This window comes from Lemur catta, chromosome 9 (assembly GCF_020740605.2).
Source record: "Lemur catta isolate mLemCat1 chromosome 9, mLemCat1.pri, whole genome shotgun sequence".
NCBI classification, from domain to species: domain Eukaryota; kingdom Metazoa; phylum Chordata; class Mammalia; order Primates; family Lemuridae; genus Lemur; species Lemur catta.
In genome coordinates this window covers 62,857,227-62,880,056 of record NC_059136.1, presented here as the reverse complement: position 1 = coordinate 62,880,056, position 22,830 = coordinate 62,857,227, and the positions used below count along the sequence as shown (strand labels likewise).

Here is a 22,830-nt window from a genome sequence, read left to right as displayed (position 1 = left end):
ATGTGAGCAATCCAAGCAGCATGAGTGGTGTAATCAAATCTAGCGTATCAATTGCAAATTGTCATTGCTATTGTTCTGTGAAAGAATAAACATCTGTATGTACCAAATATTTCTGTCAAGATAAAAATTAACAACAAAATGAGGAATAAGAAGTTGAGATGGTCTTCTACCCCCACCTCATGCTGTGTCCCACTCCACCCCCATTCTACGAAATGACTTGCCCTTTGGAGGAAGCTCGGTGGTCACTGCCTCAGCAAACCTTCCCAGGGCCACAGAGTCAGTCAGGTGCCCTTCCTCTTGTGGTCTCAAGGGCTGCCTGTGCACATCAAAATCACCTGTTTATAAGTATGTCCACCCCAGTAAAATGATAACTCTTTCAGGGAAAAGGCTATGTCTCAGTCATTTTTGTATTCCTCACACCTAGTACAATATCTGTCACATAGAAAATGAATAAATGAGTAAGAAGTCCCAGTAAAATAAGATATATATGTTACAGCATTAATACTTTAAAAGATGTCTAAAGTTCACCGTCATCATATTCCCAAGGCTAATAATTTACATAAAGTCTTCTGTCCTGATCTGTCTGCTGAGGACATGAAAATTCATTTCCTGAGCATAATATTCAGATCTTAGGAAATTCACACACTTCAATCCAAAACCCAATTCTTTAATGAATTCGTTTGAAAAGAGAAAAGTGATAAGAAACACTCTCATTAGTTCACTTTCCTTCTCACATATACATCTATCTCAGGAACGTGGCATGGTGAAATCAGGATAGTGTACTGGAAAGAACTTTAAATTTTGAATTAGAAGAGCGGTTAGTGTTCAAGATTCAGCTCTGTCATTGAATGATCTTGAATAATCATTTCGTCTTTCTAAGCCTTAAATATGTAAAATGGAGATAATAGAATACTTGCTCCTTCCAACTCCCAGCATTGTTGTAAGGAGCAAACCAGATAAACAATGAAAAAAGCTAAATAAGTGTACATTATCACTTATGTTTCAAGCACTCAATTTTCACCTGTTCATTTTGGTGTACTTCAGAAAATCTCTGATCCTATATTCAAGTATACAATACCTCTCATTTATTTATATTAGTCCATAATTGCTATACTGTATACATAATAAAATAAAGATTTACAAATACTAAACCTTTACTTAGCACTATTATATTATGTAGGAGACAGAAGCATTTGATTGATATTCCTATATGTTTTCTTTAAGCAAATGTAGCAGCTATAAATTTGCTCCACTCAGATGTTAAACAATGGTATACAGTCTGTATTGGTCACAGCTGTCCAGAGAAACAGAAGTAAAGATACACAGAGATACAGACAGCAACAGAGATAGAGATATATAGATCTATATAGAGAGAGATTTATTATGGGAATGGCAAGCCAAGAAGTCCCACCATCTGCTGTTTGCCAGTTAGAGAACCAGGAAAGCGAGTGGTATAATTCAGTCTGAGTCCGATGGCCTAAGAACCAAGGGAGCCGATGGTGTAAGTTCCAGTCTGAGTTTGAAGGCCTAAGAAGGGGGTTTGCTATGGTCTGAATATTTGTGTTCCCCCCAAATTCCTATGTTGAAGCCTAATCACCAATGTGACAATAAGAGGTGGGGCCTTTGGGAAGTGATTAGGTCTTAAGGGCAGAGTCCTCATGAATGGAATTAGTGCCCTAATAAAAGAGGCCCAAGAGAGGCCTCTTGCTCCTTCCACTATGTGAGGACACAGCTAGAAAGTGCTGTCTAGGAAACTGAGGGTAAAACCGAGAGTGAGCCCTCACCATACAATGGCTCTACTAGTGCCTTCTATCTTGGACTCACCAGCCTTCAGAACTGTGAGAAATAAATTCCTGTGGTTTATGAGCTATCCAGTATATGGCATTTTGTTACAGAGGCCCAGACAGATGAAGGCAAGGGTGATAGTCAAAGTTCCAGTCTGAGTCCAGAAGAGAACCAGGAGCTCCAATGTCTGAGTGCAGGAGAAGATGCATGTTCCAGCTCACACAGGTAGCAAATTCACCCTTCCTGCCTTTTTGTTCTATTCAGGCCCTCAACAGATTGGATGATACCCACCCACATTGGTGAGGTGATCCTCTTTACTCAGTCTTCCTCTTCTGGAAACCCCCTCACAGACACATCCAGAAATTAAATATTCAGGAAGGGTTTTAACTCCCAATTTTGAATTCTAACTTCATCTATAATTACTACATAAATAATGCATAGCATCTTGAGATGAAATTTTTAATAAAAAAGGAATACATAATCATAAATATATTGCAGGTATAAAGGAATTTTTATGCTGTAGATACCTGTGATGTCATACATTTTTAAAACTACTCAAAAACTGTCTTCAGTATTTTGCTGACATTTCCTCCAAAAATAAAAATAAAGGAATTATTTATTTTGGTCTGCTTTGTTAGAATTTCATTATCTTCTTACTCAAAAAAGATCTATAATTTTTTTTATAAATCTAAAAAAAATTGTAAAGATTAAATTACACTTAACACCTCAGGTTTTCAAGTAAGTGTAACAAATTCCAACAAACCGTTCTGTGTCAATAAGTCTTTTCCCCCTATAGTTTTTATCATAAAGGCTGTATCCTGAATTGGTATTTGATTTTGTGGACAGCAAAGCATCTCAAGGTTGGAAGTTTGCAATGATTTGAAAGCAGAACACAGGCTAGCTATACAAGAGTGCCACAGAAAACTGGTCTAAACCAAAAAAATCCGTATCACACAAGGTAAGGGACAATAACATCCCTTTGTAACAAGCCATGTTGAATCCTTCCTTGAACACCAAAGTAACATATCTACGAACTCCTCTAGTACACAATATATCAATTTGGGAACAACTCAGAAAAACAGTGCCCTCTGCTGATTATACATATTGTTTGCCGCAAGTCACAGTCAGAATTTCAATCTTGCCAACATTATACTAGGACACTAAGTTGCCCAGGCAATGTGATTGTATGTCATGACTGCACCACTCAAATGAAATGCCAGCTAGGTTTTTTGGACTTGCTCCTTCATCATACACCCTGTAAAATGGATCAGTAGGCTGTCCAGAACTTTAATTCTGAAAATTGGAGCTGCTCATGTTTTAATTCAGTTAGTATTGATAATTCAATCCTAATGAGAACGTGATTGAAATATATCTACATTGTCATTTAGAGTAAGAACATTGTCACATAAAGCTGGGTGAAAGGTGTATTCATGTAATTACAAATGAATTATGTACGTGACTTAAATTACTACCCATTGCACTGACAGCTTTTGTCAGCTCATGCAGCAGATTGACAGATCATGGAAGCAAAAAGGGAAGAGAGTCTGTATCCTGCCAGAAGGCAAGTAAAAACTGCTAGCTCTGCTTTCTTCAGTGTTGAGCACAGCTCCATGCTCAGCAACTGGCCTAATAAGTACCTTCAAACTGAGATCTATGAGCAAGAAACATGATTAAGATGATTAAGAAAGCAAAAGAGGCAAAATACCTCATTCATTCATTCAATTACTAAGTAGCTATTTTGTGCCAGGGACCATACAGGGTCCCGAGAATACTATAAAATGAAATCCCTATCCTCAAAGAATGCAGCCTAATGGGAGAGAGCACCAGGTAAATAAGTAATTACAGACAGCGTGCCAAGTCCTACATAGCAGAGCTTACTAAGGACTGGGAACATAGAAAAGGGAGCAAAGGGGGGAATTCTTATAAATTGTGCTTCTGCCATAGAAAAAGGTGCTTTACATATGCAACTCAGATATTAACTGAGGGCCCCTTAACATCTGAATTAAATGAGTCTGAGCCCCCACAAACCCCTGGCTAGTCAAAATCCAACGCCTTCCTCAATTCCCAGACGGCTTACCATCTGCGGCACTTCTCAGCCTCTGGGCTCCTGTGTCACACATGCCGCCTTTGTCCCATCTCACATGGGTTCTCTCATGAACCTCAGCCTCTTCTAAAATTTCTACTGCAAAATCACTCACATACAGTATACGTGAGATTGTAGCCTTTCAAGAAGATTTCAGAGCGAAGCAGAGAGATGGAGTGAAGTTTACTTTCTACACTACTTAGAAAACAACTTTATGGAGAATGGAAGGCATCTCTGTTATTGAAATAGTCCCAGCACCCTTACCTATGGAGCTGGAATGGTCCTTTATAGAGCTGTCTCTAGTTGAGGTAAGGGTGACGGACCTTTGACCCTGCATCCACAAGTCTCTGAATGCCAGTCAAGCTGGGGAGGAGCCTAACCTTGGGTGAGGCAGCTCCTTTCAGCTGAGGGCTATTCTTGGGGAGAGATTTGGCTGAGTGGCCAGCAGGCGATGCTCCGGGCAGCTGGGGAAAAAAGCACCTTTGTCCTGAAGAGGGCAGTCTGGGCAGCACTACAGTTATCAATTTTTTTTTTTAAAGAATTTTATGCCTGAGAATAGATGATGCAAGGTAGACAATGAAAGAAGTTTTAGTTAGAATCTAGCCTGGGAAACACAGCAAGACCCTGTCTCTTAAAAAATAGTTTTATATAAAGCTTCATACATGGAACCTATGCATGGGGCCAAGAAACAACATTTATACTTACTAGCTGACTACTTCCTCACTGACAAATTTGGTCCCAAACTGCCTGTTTGTGAATCCTAGATGTATAACTGCCCAGGTATGGCACTACAAATTGAAAGGACTCATATTTGATGATACATAATTGAGTCTTTATTTAACATTTCAAGACAACACAGCCATACCTTGTTTCATTGCACTTCCCAGACACGGTGTTTTTTGCAAATTGAAGGTTTGTGGCAACCCTGCGTCAAGCAAGTCGATCAGCCCCATTTTTCCAACAGCCATGTGCTCACTTCATGTTTCTGTGTCACATGTTAGTAATTCTTGCAATATTTCAAACTTTCTCATTATTATTATATCTGTTATCAGTGATCTTTGATGTTACTATTGTAATTGTTTTGGCATACAAAGAACCGCACCCATATAAGATGGCAACCTTAATCAATAAATGTTGTGTTCTGACTCTTCCACCAACCAGCAATTACCCCATCTCTCTCCCTCTCCTCAGGCCTCCCTATTTTCTGAGACACAACAATATTAAAATTAGTCCAATTAATAACCCTAAAATACCCTCTAAGTGTTCAGGTGAAAGGAAGAGCCACACATTACTCATTGTAAATTAAAAGCTAGAAATGATTAAGCTTAGTGAAGAAGGCATGTCAAAAGCCAAGACAGGCTAAAAACTAGGCCTCTTGCATCAGTTAGCCAAGTTATGAATGCAAAAGAAAAGTTCTTGCGGGAAATTAAAAGTGCTATTCCAGTGAACACACGAATAAGTGAAACAGCCTTATTGGTGATATGGAGAGGTGGTCTGAATAGATCAAACCAGCCACAGCATTCCCTTAAGCCAAAGCCTAACCCAGAGCAAGGCCCTAACTCTTTGATTCTATGAAGACTGAGATAGGTGAGGAACCTGCAGAAGAAAAGTTGGAAGCTAGCAAAGGTCAGTTCATGAGTTTTAAGGAAAGAAGCCATTTCATAACATAAAAGTGCAAGGTAAAAGAGCAAGTAAGTGCTGACTGAGAAGCTGCAGCAAGTTATCCAGAAGATTGTTGATAAAGTAAAATTGTTGATAAAGGTGGCCACAGTAAACAACAGGTTTTCAATGTAGACACAACAGCCTGATATTAGAAGATGCCATCCAGGACTTTCAGAGAGAGAGAGAAGTAAATGCCTGGCCTCAAAGCTTCAAAGACCAGGATGACTATCTTGCTAGGGTCTAATGCAGCTGATGACTTTAGGTTGAAGGCAACACTCACTTACCATTCCCCAAATCCTACACCCTAAATCTACTCTGCCTGTGCTCCATAAACAAAGCATGCATGGCAGCACATCTGTTTATAGCAGTTTATTAAGTCCACTGTTGTAACCTACTGCTCAGAAGATTCCTTTCAAAATGTTACTGCTCATTGACAATGCACCTGGTCACCCAAGAGCTCTGGTGGAGATGTACAAGGAGATTAATGCTGTTTTCATGCTGCTAACACAACCACCATTCTGCAACCCACAGATCAAAGAGTAAGTTCAACTTTCAAGTCTTATTATTTAAGAAATGTATTTCATAAGGTGATAGCTTCCACAGTGATTCCTCTGATGCATCTGGGCAAAGTAAATGGAAAACCTTCTGGAAAGGATTCACTATTCTTGAGGGCATTAAAAATATTCATGATTCATGGAAAGAAGTCATACTAGCAACACTAACACGAGTTTGGAAGAAGACTCCAATCCTCATGGATGGTTCAAGACTTCGGTGGAGGAGGGAACTGCAGATGTGGTAGAAACAGCAAAAGAACTAGAAGTGGAGCCTGAAGATGTGACTGAATTGCTGCAATCTCAGGATCAAATTTGAATGGATGAGGAGTTGCTTCCTATGGAAGAGCAAAGAATGGTTTCTTGAGATGGAATCTATTCCTGGTGAAGATGCTGTGAACATTGTTGAAATGACAACAAAGGATTTAAAATATTCCATAAATTTAGTTGACAAAGCAGCAGCAGGTTTTGAGAGGACTGACTCCAATTTCAAAAGAAGTTCTACTGTGGGTAAAATGCTATCAAATAGCATCACATGCTACAGAGAAATCTTTCATTAGTGTGGCAAATATCATTGTTGTCTTATTTTCAGAAATTGACACCACCACCTCAGCCTTCAGCAACCACTACCCTGATCAGTCAGCAGCCATCAACATTGAGGCAAGACACTCCACCAACAGAAAGATTAGGACTCACTGAAGGCTCAGATGATCACTAGCATTTTTTAGCAATAAAGTATTTTTAAATTAAGATATATGCATTTGGTTTTGGTATAATGCTATTGCATATTTAATAGACTATAGTATGTTATAAACATAACACATATGCACTGAGAAACCAAAAAATTTATGTAACTCACTTTATTGCAATATTCATTTTATTACAGTGGTCTGGAACCAAACCCACAGTATATCCAAAGTATGCCTGTGTTCACTATAAAAGACATTTTCCTAAATGGAAGCAAAAGGTGATTACAGAAGCCTCAACTGGAGATTAAATGGGTAGCTCCTTTTTCTTTGCAGGCATCAGTCTTCTAAAGATTGCTTTGTGCATTAAAACTCCTTTTAATACTACTCCAGACAGCCCCTCGAATTATGTTAGTTAAATCTTTACTTGGTGTTTAAACAATGTTTGGTGGGTATGGCTTTATAGACTGCATGTCACTCCTCATGAATGTGGGGTCCCAGACTAGGAACTAGTGCTCTAAAGTGTCCCAAAGTCCTTCATCTCCTGCCCCAAGCTAATGAATACTCTCACTCAAACTGCCTGCAGCAACTATTATAGTCAACATCTTTAGCATATGCAATCCTAGCCTCTGATTCTCTTTCTCCCTTGGGCTATAATTTAAACTTACCACCTTTTTCCACTTTCTCACATATCTATGTCCTCAGCTTAGATTTCCCAAAGGCAGAGACCAACTATTTTACCTTCTCATATTATTTATAAAAATTTCTCAGTAGATACTTAATAAAAGCATATTAATCATATAATTATTAATAAACAATTATATGATAGAAGCATGTCTTTAATGTTTCATTTTCAACATTTAAGAATATATACAAAAAATTAAACTCAATTTTGACTATATCAAAATTATGATATATTATGCAATAAAATACATTATAATTTAAATAATTCTATGATTTTTCAAAAATTACACTTAATTACTACAATAATTTTTTAAACAGGAACAAAGGAATATCATGAAGTAATCCTCTTTCATTATTTGGCAGTTGCTTGATTGGTTATATTCTGAAAAAAGAATGACACATTTTCTCTTATTCTTTCAAGAAAAGGATCTGTAAGATTTAAATAATCTCCAGGAAAATGTTTCCACTGCTTCAGCTGGGACATAGAAAGAGGTTTCAGGGAGTCAGATTTCTGGTGATGTGGACCAAGCTGACAATGTCTAGAGAGAGTGAATTTTTCGCACGAATCACCTGAAATAAGTAAAACAATGAGAAAATCCTTAGGCCAACCAATATCCTACTATACACAATACTTTTTTGTTTTGTTACATTTGATCATCATGGTTCAAGTTAAAACAAATTTAATTCATTCATTCTGTCTACAAATACTTACAAATTGTTTACTATGCATTGATTTAAGAACTAGGGGCAAAAATGGTAAACAAATATAGTCATGATCTCTGATTTCAAGGATCTTACAGTCTAGTGGGGGAGATACACATTAAACAAATAATCACCCAATACTACAGGTCCACAATCCATTAGCTAAAACCTGTGGAGCCGACATGTTTCCAAATTCAGAAAATAATTGGCCCAATTTGGGTCAGCACTCTGTAAATCAGACTCATTAATATTCTGCAGCAAGTCATATAAATAGTCTTGTAAAATGGGTTAAATAAAGACTATTGAAAAAATTACATCAATTTAGGTAAGGTTTTTCCAACAAATAATTCTGTTGCAAATTTATGAAGGGAAAAAACCTTTTGGTCTTTTAGTTTTCCAGATTTTAGAAGTGAAGATAAGGAGAGACTGTGGAGTTGTATTTCAACTAGAGGAAAGGGTATGAAGGAAGGATACAGGGGACTATCACACATATGACAAGAGAAGCTGACCTGGTCTGGGGTATAAGTGAAGGGCTCCCTGAGGAAATGTTCTATTAAGATCTGAAAGATGAAGCCGGACGCAGTGGCTCACGCCTGTAATCCTAGCACTCTGGGAGGCCAAGGCAGGTGGATTGCTCGAGGTCAGGAGTTCAAGACCAGCCTGAGCAAGAGCAAGACCCCGTCTTTACTAAAAATAGAAAGAAATTATCTGGCCGACTAAAAATATATATAGAAAAAAATTAGCCGGGCATGGTGGCGCATGCCTGTAGTCCCAGCTACTCAGGAGGCTGAGGCAGGAGGATTGCTTGAGCCCAGGAGTTTGAGGTTGCTGTGAGCTAGATGCCACCGCACTCACTCTAGCCTGGGCAACAAAGCGAGACTCTGTCTCAAAAAAAAAAAAGATCTGAAAGATGAGGAGGCAAGAACTAGATGGGGAAGAGAGGTAAAGCATTCCAGGATAAGTACATACAAAAACTATGAAAAGGAAGGGACATTAGCACAGCTAAGGAACTAATAGGAGCCTAATGCCCAAAGGCAAAGAATAATGCAAGAGAAAAAGTTGAGTCATGCAAGCTGAAGCACATATTCAAGGACTGGATTATGTAAAACATGAATGGCAGAAACAAGTCATTATTCACCAAATCCATTTCTCTGTCCTCAGGGTACTTAGTCACATTTCCCAGCCTTCCTTGCAGTTCAATGTAGCCACCGAATTTGGCCTATGGAATGGTGGCTACACCACTTCCAGATCTGGACTATAATCATCCCCCAAACCGCATAATTTTCTACTCTTTCTCTTCTCTCACTGATGGCTGGCAAATGCAGGGGATTTCAGCAGAGGACTCTAAGGCCCAAGGGGATAGAAAAGCCCACAGTAGAAGAAGTCTGGCTCTGTCTACTACACGCCCACAGTGACCTGTTATATGAGCGAGAAACATATTTCTGTTGTGGTAGGCCACCGTGCTCTTCTAGTTTCTTGTTGCATGCAGCATTTAGCCTTCTCTAACTAACTTACCACTTTAAAAATTGTAGTATTTACCCTAACAGCAATGGGAAGCTTGAAGGTTGTATATTTTTAACCTTTTAATTGTGGGAAATTTCAAATAAATATAAAAGTAAATAGGATAAAAATAAAGAACCTGTATATACCCCCACCTTTAATAACTGTTAATCAACTAACAGCCAATCTTGTTTTATTTAGACCCCACACTCTATTTCCTTATTATGCTGCAATAAATACACAACATATATCATTTCACTCATAAATATTTCACCCTACATTTCTAAAAGGTAAAGACTTTTTCGAAATTTTATCACACCTAAAAAAAAACACTCAAGTCATTCCTTAATATCACCAAATTCCTATCAGTGTTCATAATCATTGAAGTTTTAAGAAAAGAGATGACAAGATTGCTTGAAGAATCTAGGAGACACTAGAATAATACCTTCTAAGTACTGACCAAAAAAACCCCTATCAACTAGCATTATACACCCAGCAAAGATAGCATTTGAGAGGGAGAAAAAACAAATACACTGAAAAATCAAAGACTGACAGCCACTATAAGCCCTTGTTAAAAAAAAAAAAAGAAGAACATTAAAAGACAGTAGAAATTAATCAAAGTATGTCAATAATTATAAATGTAAATAGACTAAATGTTCTAGTTAAAACAGATTATCAGACTGGGCAAAATCTAGCTTTACACTGTTGACAGGAAAGATACCTAAAACATAAGAACACAGAGAGATTTAAGGAAGGTAAAAGAATGAAAAAAGACACACCAGACAAATGCTAACAATAAGAAACTGGTATAATATATTAACTTAAGACAAAATGAAAGCAAAAGGCATTAAAGATAAAACAATCACTATAAAACAATAAAATAAACCATAATGAAAAATATTTCACAAGGAAGATATGAAAAATATATAAAGCAAAAAATGACAGAATAACAATAAACTTTGACTAATCCACTGTCATACCATCAGATTTTAACATACTTTTTTCAATAACAGATACACCTAACAAAGACATAAGTTATTAATTTTTAAAATTGATAAACAATATGAAGAGATAGTTCACATAAAGGAAATATGGTTCTTACCCATAGGAAAAAATGCTCAACTTCACTCATAATAAGAGAAAAGCAAATTAAAACTGTATCAATATACTATTTTATTACTATCAGATTGGCAAAAATCCAAACATTTGATAATCCTCTAAATTGGCAAAGCTATGGGGAAATAGACATTCTAAAATAGTTTTGGTGGTGTATAATTTGATACAACATCCAACAGAGGACGTTTTGGCAATAACTATTAAAATTACAAATGCACATATTCTCTGAATCAGCAACGCTAATAATTTACATTACAGATATACTTGAACATATGGAAAACGATGTATGAATAAAAATGTATACTGATTGGAAAGACCCTAACTGTACATCTATGGGGGACAGATAAATAAATTATGATACCTCAGTACAATGGAGGATTATATAGCCGAGGGAAAGAAAGAATGACGAAACTCTCTAATGATAAGTAAAAAGCTCAAGATATGCTATAGAACTATGCATATACTATGCTATCCTTTATTGGAAAACTGGGCAAGACTATATATTCAGAGTTGCTTACATAGGCATACATATATATCTGGAAGGATACACAAAAAAATCAATAATGATGGTTTCTTATGGGGTAGAAGGGCTAGAAATTAGGCAGATGAGGGTAGAGTAGAACGAAGAATTTTCACACATACATTTTATAATTTTAAATAGTTGAGCCATGTAAATACATTACCAATTAAAAAGCTAAATTAGTAAATTTTTAAATCTGTAAAATAAGAAAAGATTGATTCCATAATAAAATGTGACTAATATGATAGAATTCTAAACTAAGCAATTAAAAGGATACACATGATTTTCATGCACAGAAGAAATATTTACAAAAAATGACGACATACTAGACCATACACCAAGTCTCAATAGTTATCAAAGAATCCATATCATGTAGATCATATTTCTGACTACAGTGTATTACTCAAAATTCAATAACAAAAACTAAAATACATTTTAAAATATACTTTTAAGTAACTCATGAGTCAAAGAAGAAATCACAATGAAAAATACAAAATATTTCTGAATAATGAAAGACTGCATATCAAAATTATGAGATTCAGCTTAGAGAAAAATTTGTAGTCTTAAATACCCATTTTTTAAAAGAAGACTGAAAAATCACTGAGCTAAGTATTAAACTTAAAAATGAGAAAAAAAAACGTTAGAGTAAATACAAGGAAAAAGGAGGAAAGGAAATAAGAAATTATTAAAACAGAAAAAAATATTTAGTAGAGAGGACCAAATGTCAATTTTTTGAAATTACCAAAATGACCATAAAGAAAGAGAAAACCTGAAAACATTTATCTGAAATTTAAAATCTACCCACTAAAAAATAAAAACATATATGTATTTTATATACTATAAACATCATTATATTATATCTAATATATTGTTATATATTATTATTCATGATTACATTTATTACTTTTATGTGATGTAGATTATATAATATAAAATTTATATAAAATATATTTTATGTTAATATAAAACATAAATTCTTCCATATCAGTCTCATATAGTCTAATTTCTTAAACCTATCTTAATATAATTTATCAAGTAACTTTCAACAACTGGACTTTGCTTGCTCAAGTCTTACTTTTGAACTAGCTCCTTTTTGAATGCTGTCTAATTCTGCAGTTGACGTTTTTAGCTTTATTTAAGCAGCACTAACAGTTACCTCAAGTACTGAGATGTACAGTGGCCCATGCTAAGTGCCTCAGAAAGTATGACCCCATTATGAATAAGTTCTATACAATATAAACAGTAGGATTATTCTGTTAAGAGTATGTCTTTTGTAAAAAAGAAATAAATATTAAAAACAGTTTTCTGACTCCAAAGCCATTATATTAATACCAAGATTTCAAAGATTTCCCTAAACAAGTTCAATTTTTCACAACTGATTCAGAAATAAGAAGCTAAATTGAGAGAGTAAGGTTCTACTGAATATTTTCTCAAATATCCATCTGGCAGTTGCCCTAAGACCTGAGGGAAAAAGAAAACTAATATATACAAATGTAAATAGTTAAAAGTTATTCTTTATTTAAATATTTTCAACTGCTAAAGAGAGATAAATTAACTTTATATATTAACAATTAAAATACAACTAACCTGTATGATCTTTTTCTTCTGTGCACTCACAGTCAAGCAGGTCATGAGTTACACAACATGAACTTTCATGTAATGTAAACAAATTTTTAAGTTCTTCTACAGAAAACTGAATATGTTCAGATGTCTTGTTTAGGTCTACAACGGCCCCAGAAAGACCTTGCTTACTAATCTGCCTTTGATAGATTTTTTCTTCTATTGTACCTGAAGAGAAAACATTCATTAGATTTCCTTCAGATCTTTACATCCATTATTTTTGTAAGGTAAAACATGTTTATTAGCATACTAGTTAACAAAATAATATATTCTTCACATTAAAGCACAGACTAACAAAAAAATTTTTTTAATTTTTAGTAAAGTAATTTTAATAAAGGATATATTAACATGTTTTAAATCACAATGAAGGGCTATTACCTGTGGTTAGGAGTCTGTAAATATGTACAGGATGTTTCTGACCATCTCTCCATACTCTAGACATTGCCTATAGAAAATAAGATAAAATTCTGAGAGTACACTAGAAACTGATGGCCCTTTCCATATATGCAATTTGTAGGAATATATTTTAAGATTAGGGATTCTAGATTTTATTTATAGCTTCAAAAAAAACAAATCCAAGGCATGCCCAAGCATGCCCCACTTCAGACTTTTTCCTGGGATAAAGAAAGGGATGAACACTCACCATGATCCTATAAAATAACATGCAACAGTGAGAGGGTATAGCTTCATCAAAGAATGGGACGGTGAGTTTGGGCAGAAAGGACACAAAGAACCAAGTGTAGCATGGGCAAGGAGAGTTCATTCCAGTCCAAGTAGCTAATAATTCACTCCTGAAAAGTGCCTAGGTTATGTGTAATCAGCTTAGGATCTAGGTAGACCCCTGTGGTTTGTTTTTTTTTTTTTTTTTTTTTAAGACAGAGTCTCACTGTGTTGCCCAGGCTAGAGTGAGTGCCATGGCGTCAGCCTAGCTCACAGCAACCTCAAACTCTTGGGCTTAAGCGATCCTACTGCCTCAGCCTCCTGAGTAGCTGGGACTACAGTCAGGCGTCACCATGCCTGGCTAATTTTTTCTATATATATTTTTAGTTGTCCAGATAATTTTTATTTCTATTTTTAGGAGAGACGGGGTCTCGCTCAGGCTGGTCTCGAACTCCTGACCTCGAGCGATCCACCCGCCTCGGCCTCCCAGAGGGCTAGGATTACAGGCGTGAGCCACCGCGCCCAGCCGACCCCTGTGGTTTAAGAATTTATCAATGATACTGTGTAGTAAAGGGCTGATGTTCAAACCCTGCACATTCCAAAGAAAAGTCTGGCCTTCCACTAGCTCCTAAGAGATCATCTCTAAGGCACTGGAATATCCTGCCTGATAAGAGTGTCTTTGTTTACCTGGGCCTTGGGCCACACCAGGCAGTTTATGTTAACAATGTAATAATATAGGTGGGAGACGTGGGCAGATGGTAACAGTGTGACCTCTGGAAGGACTGGAGACTGAGTACCTAAGATTAGTCATGCAGGTGGCTCCACACCTACAGGACTAACCACCAACAAAAATTCTGGACACCGAGTTTCCCTAGCTGATAATACTCTATATGTGTTGTCACTCACCAATGCTGAGAGAATTAAGTGTGGTCCATATAACTTCAGTGAGAAAGAACAACTAACTGGAAGCTTGTACCTAATCTTTCCTGGACTCTGTCTGCCCTTTGCACCCTTTTCCTTTGCTGAGTTTAGTATCCTTTACTGTAATATAGCTGTGAGTACAGCTGCTTTTCTCAGTTCCACAAGTCCTTCTTGTGAATTATTAAACCTGAGGGTTGGTTGTCTTTGGATCCCCTAATGCAGATACCAAATGAGGTCCAAATCTATAGGTAGAAATTTCAAAATACATAAAGATAGACTCTACACTAAAGAAAACCAAAGGCTTCTTCTAAAATATTTTCCTAAGTAAGTTAATGTTATGCCCTTACTATAGTGTACACAAACACTGATCATAGCATCCATAACACTTTACTGTCTTTCCCTGCTGGTCATGAGCATCCTGAAGGTCCAAGCATGCAGTGAACAAGAGCCTGGAGACATACAGGTTTGGGTATAAATCCTAGCTCTGCCTCTTAGAAGTTATAAACTGAAGGTAAGTTTCCATATCTTCATCTGTAAAATGGGACTACTAATATCCATTCCTGTAGGGTTGCTGTGAAAATTAATCAGATGGAAAGCACTTAGCAGAGTGCTTGATACAAAATAAGGGCTCAATATGCAGCAGTTATTATATATCATCATCATATTTGTATCCCCAACAGGCATTGTATCCCAAGATATTGAATAATGTCTATTTAATGCACAAATATTCCTACCTGGATATCAGTGGCTGGATTCCAATCAATGTCATAGAGAATTAAGTGAGATCCTCCTATAAGGTTAAGTCCCACACCACCAGCTTTTGAACTTAACAAAAAAATAAAATCAGAAGAGTATTTACTATTAAAGCCATCAACAATTTGCTGCCTTTGAGAGATTGGCGTTTGTCCATCAAGTCTTCTATAAGCATATCCATGACGCTTGCACACTTCTTGTAAAATATTCAAAGTTTGTGTATAGTTGGATACCAATACCACCCTGTGAATCAAAAAGAAAGATTCTTGACGTACACTTTAAAGGCCACATTAGATTTTTTTTAGTTGAAGGAAAATACCACAATAATATCACTGATATTTACAGAACATGCAACAATGACCTTGTAAAATTAAAACATAGGTACTTTTTCACATTCAATCTTAAAGTCAATAACTAAACTTCCAGTTTTAAAATAGTAAAACAGCAGAATGAGCGAAATACAAAAATGAACAGAAATATAAATTCTATCTTTGAAAATACAAGGAGACTTTACATTTACATATGAAAACAGAAAGAGAATAGTGAAACAGTGACCTACTTAGGAGTATAGAGAAAATGAAACCTAAGTGCCCAGAGAGGGGAATTCCAATAAGAAACATGTACAAGTTCATCCACACCATAGAATCTTGCTAAGCTGCCCCAGAAGGAAGGAGTTTAGACTGTAGCTATTACAGCAGCATTGGTCAGTAGAACCTAGGCCCTCCTCCTATGTGACCAGTTGACTTTTCTTTCTCAAATAGAACATTTATTCTCTGGAAGTAAACCAAAGAAATGTATACCAGGAGACTGTAGAAGGCAGGATATAGTTAGAAATCAAAATGAAAGTCTGAGCTAGAGTGGTGGCACATGTCTGCAGTCCTAGCTACTCAGGAGACTGATGAGGGAAGATTCCTTGAGCCTAGGCATTTGAGTACAGCCTGGGTAACACAGCAAAACCCTGTCTCTAAAAAAATTTTTTAATTTAAAAAATGAAAGTCTGAATACTCAATGGTAAGATCCTAGGCCCCGTTTCCTGCCAACTTCCAGAACTAGCAACAAGTTACCCCTCTCACATCCCAGCCCAAGGGGGGTATTATTGAAGGATTCATCTATGGAAGGACTTGAACGATGCCAAAGAAAAGATCCACAGATAGGGAGTCCCCAAATAAAAAAGCCAGCTTGTTGCCTCATTACCCAGTGATGGCCCCCTGCCAACAAGCCCTGCCTATACATAGAGTATTAAATTAACGTTTTCCTGCTTCACTCTTAAATATGGACACCAAGGAATATCAGCTATTTGACGTAAGGATTTCCTTTTCAACATGAAAAGGAAAATCAAAATAAACAGCAAAGAAGCAATCTGAACCAAACAGAACAATGGAAAAAATAGAAGACAACTTTGAGAAATAATTAATGGCCTCAAATAAGAGATAGCACTCACAAGAAGAGAATGCAAGTTTTAAAAGGAACAATCAAGAATAAGAAAAATGGCCGGATGTGGTGGCTCACGCCTGTAATGCTAGTACTCTGGGAGGCTGAGGCAGGAGGATCGCTCAAGGTCAGGAGTTCAAGACCAGCCTGAGCAAGAGCAAGTCCTCATGTCTACTAAAAATAGAAAGAAATTAGTCGGACAACTGAAAATACATAGAAAAAATTAGCCGGGCACGGTGGCACAAGCTTGTAGTCCCAACTACTCAGGAGGCTGAGGCAGAAGGATTGATTTAAGCCCGGGAGTTTGAGGTTGCTGTGAGCTAGGCTGACGCCATAGGCTATGCCCAAACAACAGAGTGAGACTCTGTCTCCCCAAAAAAAAAAAATAATGAGAAAAATATCTTGGAAATTTAAAATTAAAATGAAGTCAAAATAAAATTTTAACAGGAGAGTTTCCAGAAAATACATTAAGAAAAAAAGGCGATGACCAATAGGGGAGAATAGATTTAGAGAATCAATTCATGAGGCTCAATTAATTATCTGACTGACAGAAATTCCAAAGAAAACAAAAGAAAGAAATTGTTTTAAGAGTAAGAATATTTCCCAGACAGACATAGAGTCTTCAGATAAAAAGCATCTACTAAAAAGTTCCCAGCTCAATAAATGAAACAATGACTTATATTAAAGCAGATCAAGATTATAACTCAAAGTATGAATAATGAAGAAAAGTTGCTGAAGCTTTCATGAAGAAAAAACAGTTTATATGCAAAGGAATGGAAATCTGAAAAGCATCAGACTTCTCAAGAGCAACTCTAAAAGCTAGAAGACAACATGCAAAGTAATACCTTCAGAATTCTAGGGGAATACTATTTCAATCTAGAATTTTATAACCAGGCAAGCTGTCAGTCAAGTGCTACAGCAGAATAAAGACAGTTTCGGACATGCAAAAAAGTCAAAAAGATTTATCTCCCATCTTTTCTTTCTTAGGAAATTACTGTGGGATGTGCTCCAGCAAATTGTGAAACCTAAGAAACAGAAAATCCAACACAGAAGAGAAGAAAGAGGAATTTATAGGTACTAGTTTAAAAAAAAGTCCCATGATGACAGCTATGTAACAAGATTAGGTATTAGGTTCAAGCAGGAGGGCAGAGGACTCATAAAGGAAAGACAAAGAAAATACAAAGGAATTTAGAGATTACAGAAGACCACCTTATCTGCAGTTTCATTTTCCATGGTTTCAGTTCCCTGAGGTCAACCACAGTCCAAAAATATTACATACAATAAGATATTCTGAGTGACAGAGACACCACATTCACATAATTTTTATTACAGTATATTGTTATAATTGTTCTATTTTATTATTACTTTTGTTGTTAGTCTCTTACTGTACCTGATTTATAAATTAAACTCTATCATAGGTATATATGAATAGGAAAAAACAGTCTCTATAGAATTCGGTACTATCTGCAATTTTCAGGCATTCACTAGGGGTCTTGGAACGTACCCCTGTAAATAAGGAGAGACAATTGTAAATGGCCAACAAGCACATCAAAAGATGCTCAATATCACTAATCATTAGGAAAATGAAAATCAAAACTACAATGCTATACCACCTTTTGTCTATTAACAAAAAGCAAAAAATAACAATGCTGGCCAAGATGTGGAGAAATTTAAAGCCTTGTACATTGCTGGTAGGAATCAAAATGGTACAGTTGCTATAAAAGATAGTATGACAGTACTTCAAAAAATTAAAAATAGAATTATCATGTAACTCAACAGTTCCACTTCTGGTTATATATCCCAGAAGGATTTAAAAGCAAAGTCTTGAAAAGATATCTGTACACTCATATTCATAGCAGCATTATTCACAATAGCCAAAAGGTGGAAGTACCCCAAGTGTTTATCAATGGATGAATAAATAAAATGTGGTTTATACATATATGGACTATCATTTGGCCTTAAAATGAAGGAAATTCTGACACATGCTACAACGTGGATGAACCTAGAGGACATTACGCTAAGTAAAATTAGTCACAAAAAGACAAGTACTATCAGATTCACAGAGACAGGGAGCGGGGGGGAAGGAGAAATGGGAAGTTGTTATTTAATGGATATAGTGTGTTGGTTTCATTTGCAAAATTTTCAAGAGTTCTGAAGATTGGTTCTACCACAATGTAAGGTACTTAACACTACCAAACTATATACATAAAAATGGTTAGGATGGTTAATCTACGTTAAGTCTATTTTAGCACAATTTTTTAAAAATGAAAGGGCCGTCTCCTCAGATGATGTGAAGCAACAGAACAAAGATCCAGACCACGTCACTAATGGAAGCATTGCCTCTTCTCCAATGTGACAAGGCAGTAGGATTTGGTTTTCTTAGGGACCCAAAAGCAGTCAAAATGACTCCACCCCAACTCCTACCCCAAAATATTATTTTTATTTTTCTTCATCATTATATTTTTCATCATCATTCCTTTATTCTTCCTAACCACAAAAGGGAAACTTTCCCCTATGACATCTTCAAGGACAAATTCTTACATGTTCAAACCTTATTATCTTCTCATTTCCTCTAAAACTATTTTCAGGCTGGGAACAGTGGCCCACACATGTAATCCCAGTATTTTGGGAGGCCAAGGGAGGAGGACTGCTTGAGACTAGGAGTTTGAGACCAGCCTGGGCAACATAACTAGACCCTATTTCTTAAAAGAAAAAAAATAGAAAAAATTGACAGGTGTGGTGGGGCGCACCTGTAGTCCCAGCTACTCAGGAGGCTGAGGCAGGAGGATCACTGGAGCCCAGGAGTTTGAGGCTGCAGTGAGCTGTGATCACACCACTGCACTCCACACTGAGGCAACAGAGCAAGACCCTGTCACTAAAAAATAAACAAATAAATAAATAAAATAAAACTCTTTTCACTCATTATCTCTTATCCAACAACCCCTGCCTATCTTCTCCTCAGAAGAGGAAAAAAAGATTCAGTTAAGAAAAAGAAAAAAACATGCAAACACAAGCCTAATTAAGTCTACACTCAGATTTAAACTGGGTCACCGTCTGCATATATACATTACACATGTCCTTTTGCACGTATAAAATATTATCTAATAAAATATGTGAGAATTGTTCATTAGAGGTAGGTGCAGGATGCTATGGGAGTATGCAAGAGGGGCATCCAACTCAATCAGAGGCAGGGGGCTTCCAAGAGGAGAAAGTATTTAAGCTGAGTCTTAACACAGAAAAAAAGTTGTCCAGAGAATGAGAAGCGGAGACAAGCTAGGCATAGGAACCTGCAACACGTAAGGGCAGAGGGTGAGAGGTAGGGCAAATTGTGGATTCTGCAGGTAGTTTGGTATGACTGGACTACATGGTAAATGTGAAGGAGTGGTTAAGAAATGAGGGTGGAAAAGGAGGCATTAGCCATATCATGAACAGTCTTTCCAAACATGCTAAAGAGTTTAGAAATTTCTGGAAGACAACTAGGAGTCTTTGAATGATTTTTTTTAAGAAAAGGAGTGACATATTCACATTTATATTTTAGAAATATAATTCAGGGCAATGTTGAGTATGCAATGGGGTTGAAAGTAAGAGGGTAGTAGTTTATTAGAGATCATCATAACCCAAATCAGTAATTGTAAGAATAAAAACAAAAATCATGGTACCAGAAAGAAGGGAGTAAACTCCTTAGATTAAGAAATAAAATTGAGGCTGGGCACAGTGGCTCATGCTGGTAATGAGCACTCTGGGAGGCCGAGGCGGAAGGATCACTTGATCCAAGGAGTTGGAGACCAGCCTGAGCCAGAAGGAGACCCACCTCTACTAAAAACAGAAACAATCAGCCAGACGTAGTGGCATGCACCTGTAGTCCCAGCTATGGGGGAGGCTGAGGCAGGAGAATCCCGTGAGCCCAGGAGTTTGAGGTTGCAATGAGCTATACGATGCCGCCACTGCATGGGGTGACAGAGCAAGACTGTCCCCCCAAAAAGGGGGGGGGTGCGAGAGAAGTAAAGAAAGAAAGAAAAGAAATAAAATCTAAAGGAAGAAAGAGGAGTGAGGTGCCAAGATGGTGGACTAGAAGCAGAATGCATGTGCCACTCTCATAGAGCGGATCCAAAGTGGCGAGTGAACATTCACCTTCAGAGCCATCATTTAAGAAAGAGTACTGGGAATCAACAGAGAGGTAACAGGAGGCATCCAAAGTGAAGGAGAGGGAAGAAAAGTGACCCACTCTGTGGAATCAGAGGTACACAGGGAAGGTGCCCGCACATGGGGAAGGGACGGAGGAGAGAATCTCGGGACTCCACACTTCCCCAGTGGTCGTCCCTATGGTCACTGCTATCCAAGCTGCTATTCAGCACAGCAGGCCACAGGACCTAAACGATGGGAGCTAAACGATGAGTACACATGGTCATATAGTGGTGTAACAGACATCAGAAACTAAGAAGGGAGGAGAGAGGGAGGTAGAGGAGGGATTAAAAACTTACCTGTCAAGTATAAGGTACATTACTCTGGTGATGGGCACACTGAAAGCTCTGACTTCTGCATTATATAATTCATCCATGTAACAAAAACATTTGTACCTCCTTAATATTTAGAAATTTAAGAAAAAAAAAAAGGAAGAAAGATTGGGAACCTCTCCTGACAACCGCAATTTCTCTAATCCCAGAAGAGAATGCTTGCAGAAACTCTGCAGCTGTGGCTAAAAAAACTCTGTCATGAGCTCCAATAACAAAACTGGAGGTAAGTATCCTGGTCACTCTGCCCCCAATGTATCTGGCAATATAGAGCTGAATTTCCCATCAGTATAACTGAGAACCATGTATTATTTAACTAGTGGTCTGGTAAACTGAATAAAGAATTTGAGCTTCAAAAAAAAGAAAGAAAGAAAATCAATAGAATTTAGTGACTAAAATGTTGGGTAAGTGAAGAAGAAAAGTGAGTCTAGAATACTAGAATAACTTCCAGGGGTTTTGCTTACATTATGGTACCATTCATGAAGCCAAGGAATAATGGGAAAAGATCAGGCTTGCAATGACAAAATGATGAAGCTGCTTTTGGACATGTGAAGCTTGAAGTCCTATGGGACATTAAGATAGATGTAGATGTCCATTAAACAGAAATAAGGATGTAGAAATTAGAAGAGAGGATTGGACTAGATATAGATTTGAAATCAATATTACAAGGGTGATAGTTGGAAGTATGGGGAGTAGAGATCACTCATGAAGGGTGTTGACAGTGAGGTTAAAGAGAAAACCCTAAAGCATACCAAGATTTAAAAAACACTAAAAGGAAAAAGGATTTTCAAAGAGATTGAGAAACAACTTGTGTTATATATCAAAAGACATCACTAGGTATTTTTAAATATACATACATTATATTTAGTTTTTCTTAAGTAAAAACTTATAGACACATTGTTAATTATAAGTTCATAAAATACTGGGAGCTGAACTGACCACACTCCCAAAGAAGAAAACAACTTATTTTTAATGATTTCTTTTTTTAAAGGGAGAGGGGGAAGTAAAAACATAGTACAAATTAAAATTAACATGAGCACTTATAAGAAGTTTATTCTATTGATCTCTTACCTCTCAGTAGGTCGAAGTTCATGGATAACTGCTAAGAGCTTTAAGAGCACCTGTAGTTTTCCTGACTCCTTCTCAGTAAACTGGGGAGGGCTGTAATCAGCCGGAAACACATTTAGCAAGCCTTCGTATAGACTCCTTTCTTCATTGTCATCACAAGTTGAGTTACATTCTCTTTCCTATTCAAAATGATGATTGTTAATAGTGGCTCGTGTTCATTTTTTTAGTTAGGAGAAAAAAACACTAAAATTTGGGGGAGAAAAAGGTAAAGATTATAGCTATCTGAAAAGTCTAAGCTGTGAGGTAAATCTTTATAGGTCACAATTTGACCATTTTTGAAAAAAGTAACATGTATCCTACTGAGTTTCTTACAGAGCAGCTCTAACGCAGTCTCCTAATGCCTGCTACGTTCACCTTACAAGTGCAGCATTGTTTCCCATGTATAACTATGGGGTTTGTGGGCAAAGAAAGCGGAAGGAAATAAAAGGCATACAGCGATACAAAATCTATCTTCTCCAAAGCCCTGACATTTTGCATCACCGATAACTTTTTCTCTTTTACTCTCTCTCCTTCTTTC

At 36.9% G+C, this 22,830-nt stretch overlaps 1 protein-coding gene across 1 annotated transcript in view; it reads right to left on the bottom strand.

Moving 5' to 3' along the window:
- Positions 1-7,589: 7,589 nt before the first annotated feature.
- The window catches only part of LOC123644585 (DNA repair and recombination protein RAD54B), a 38,730-nt gene continuing 23,489 nt past the window's right edge, over positions 7,590-22,830 (bottom strand). The window contains exons 8-12 of the mRNA XM_045560758.1: positions 22,257-22,432; positions 15,225-15,486; positions 13,288-13,354; positions 12,877-13,077; positions 7,590-8,021 (exon numbers count right to left, since the gene is read on the bottom strand). Of these exons, the coding sequence (XP_045416714.1) occupies positions 7,804-8,021; positions 12,877-13,077; positions 13,288-13,354; positions 15,225-15,486; positions 22,257-22,432 (924 nt within the window). The 3' untranslated portion in view covers positions 7,590-7,803. The remainder of the gene's footprint in view (positions 8,022-12,876; positions 13,078-13,287; positions 13,355-15,224; positions 15,487-22,256; positions 22,433-22,830) is intronic.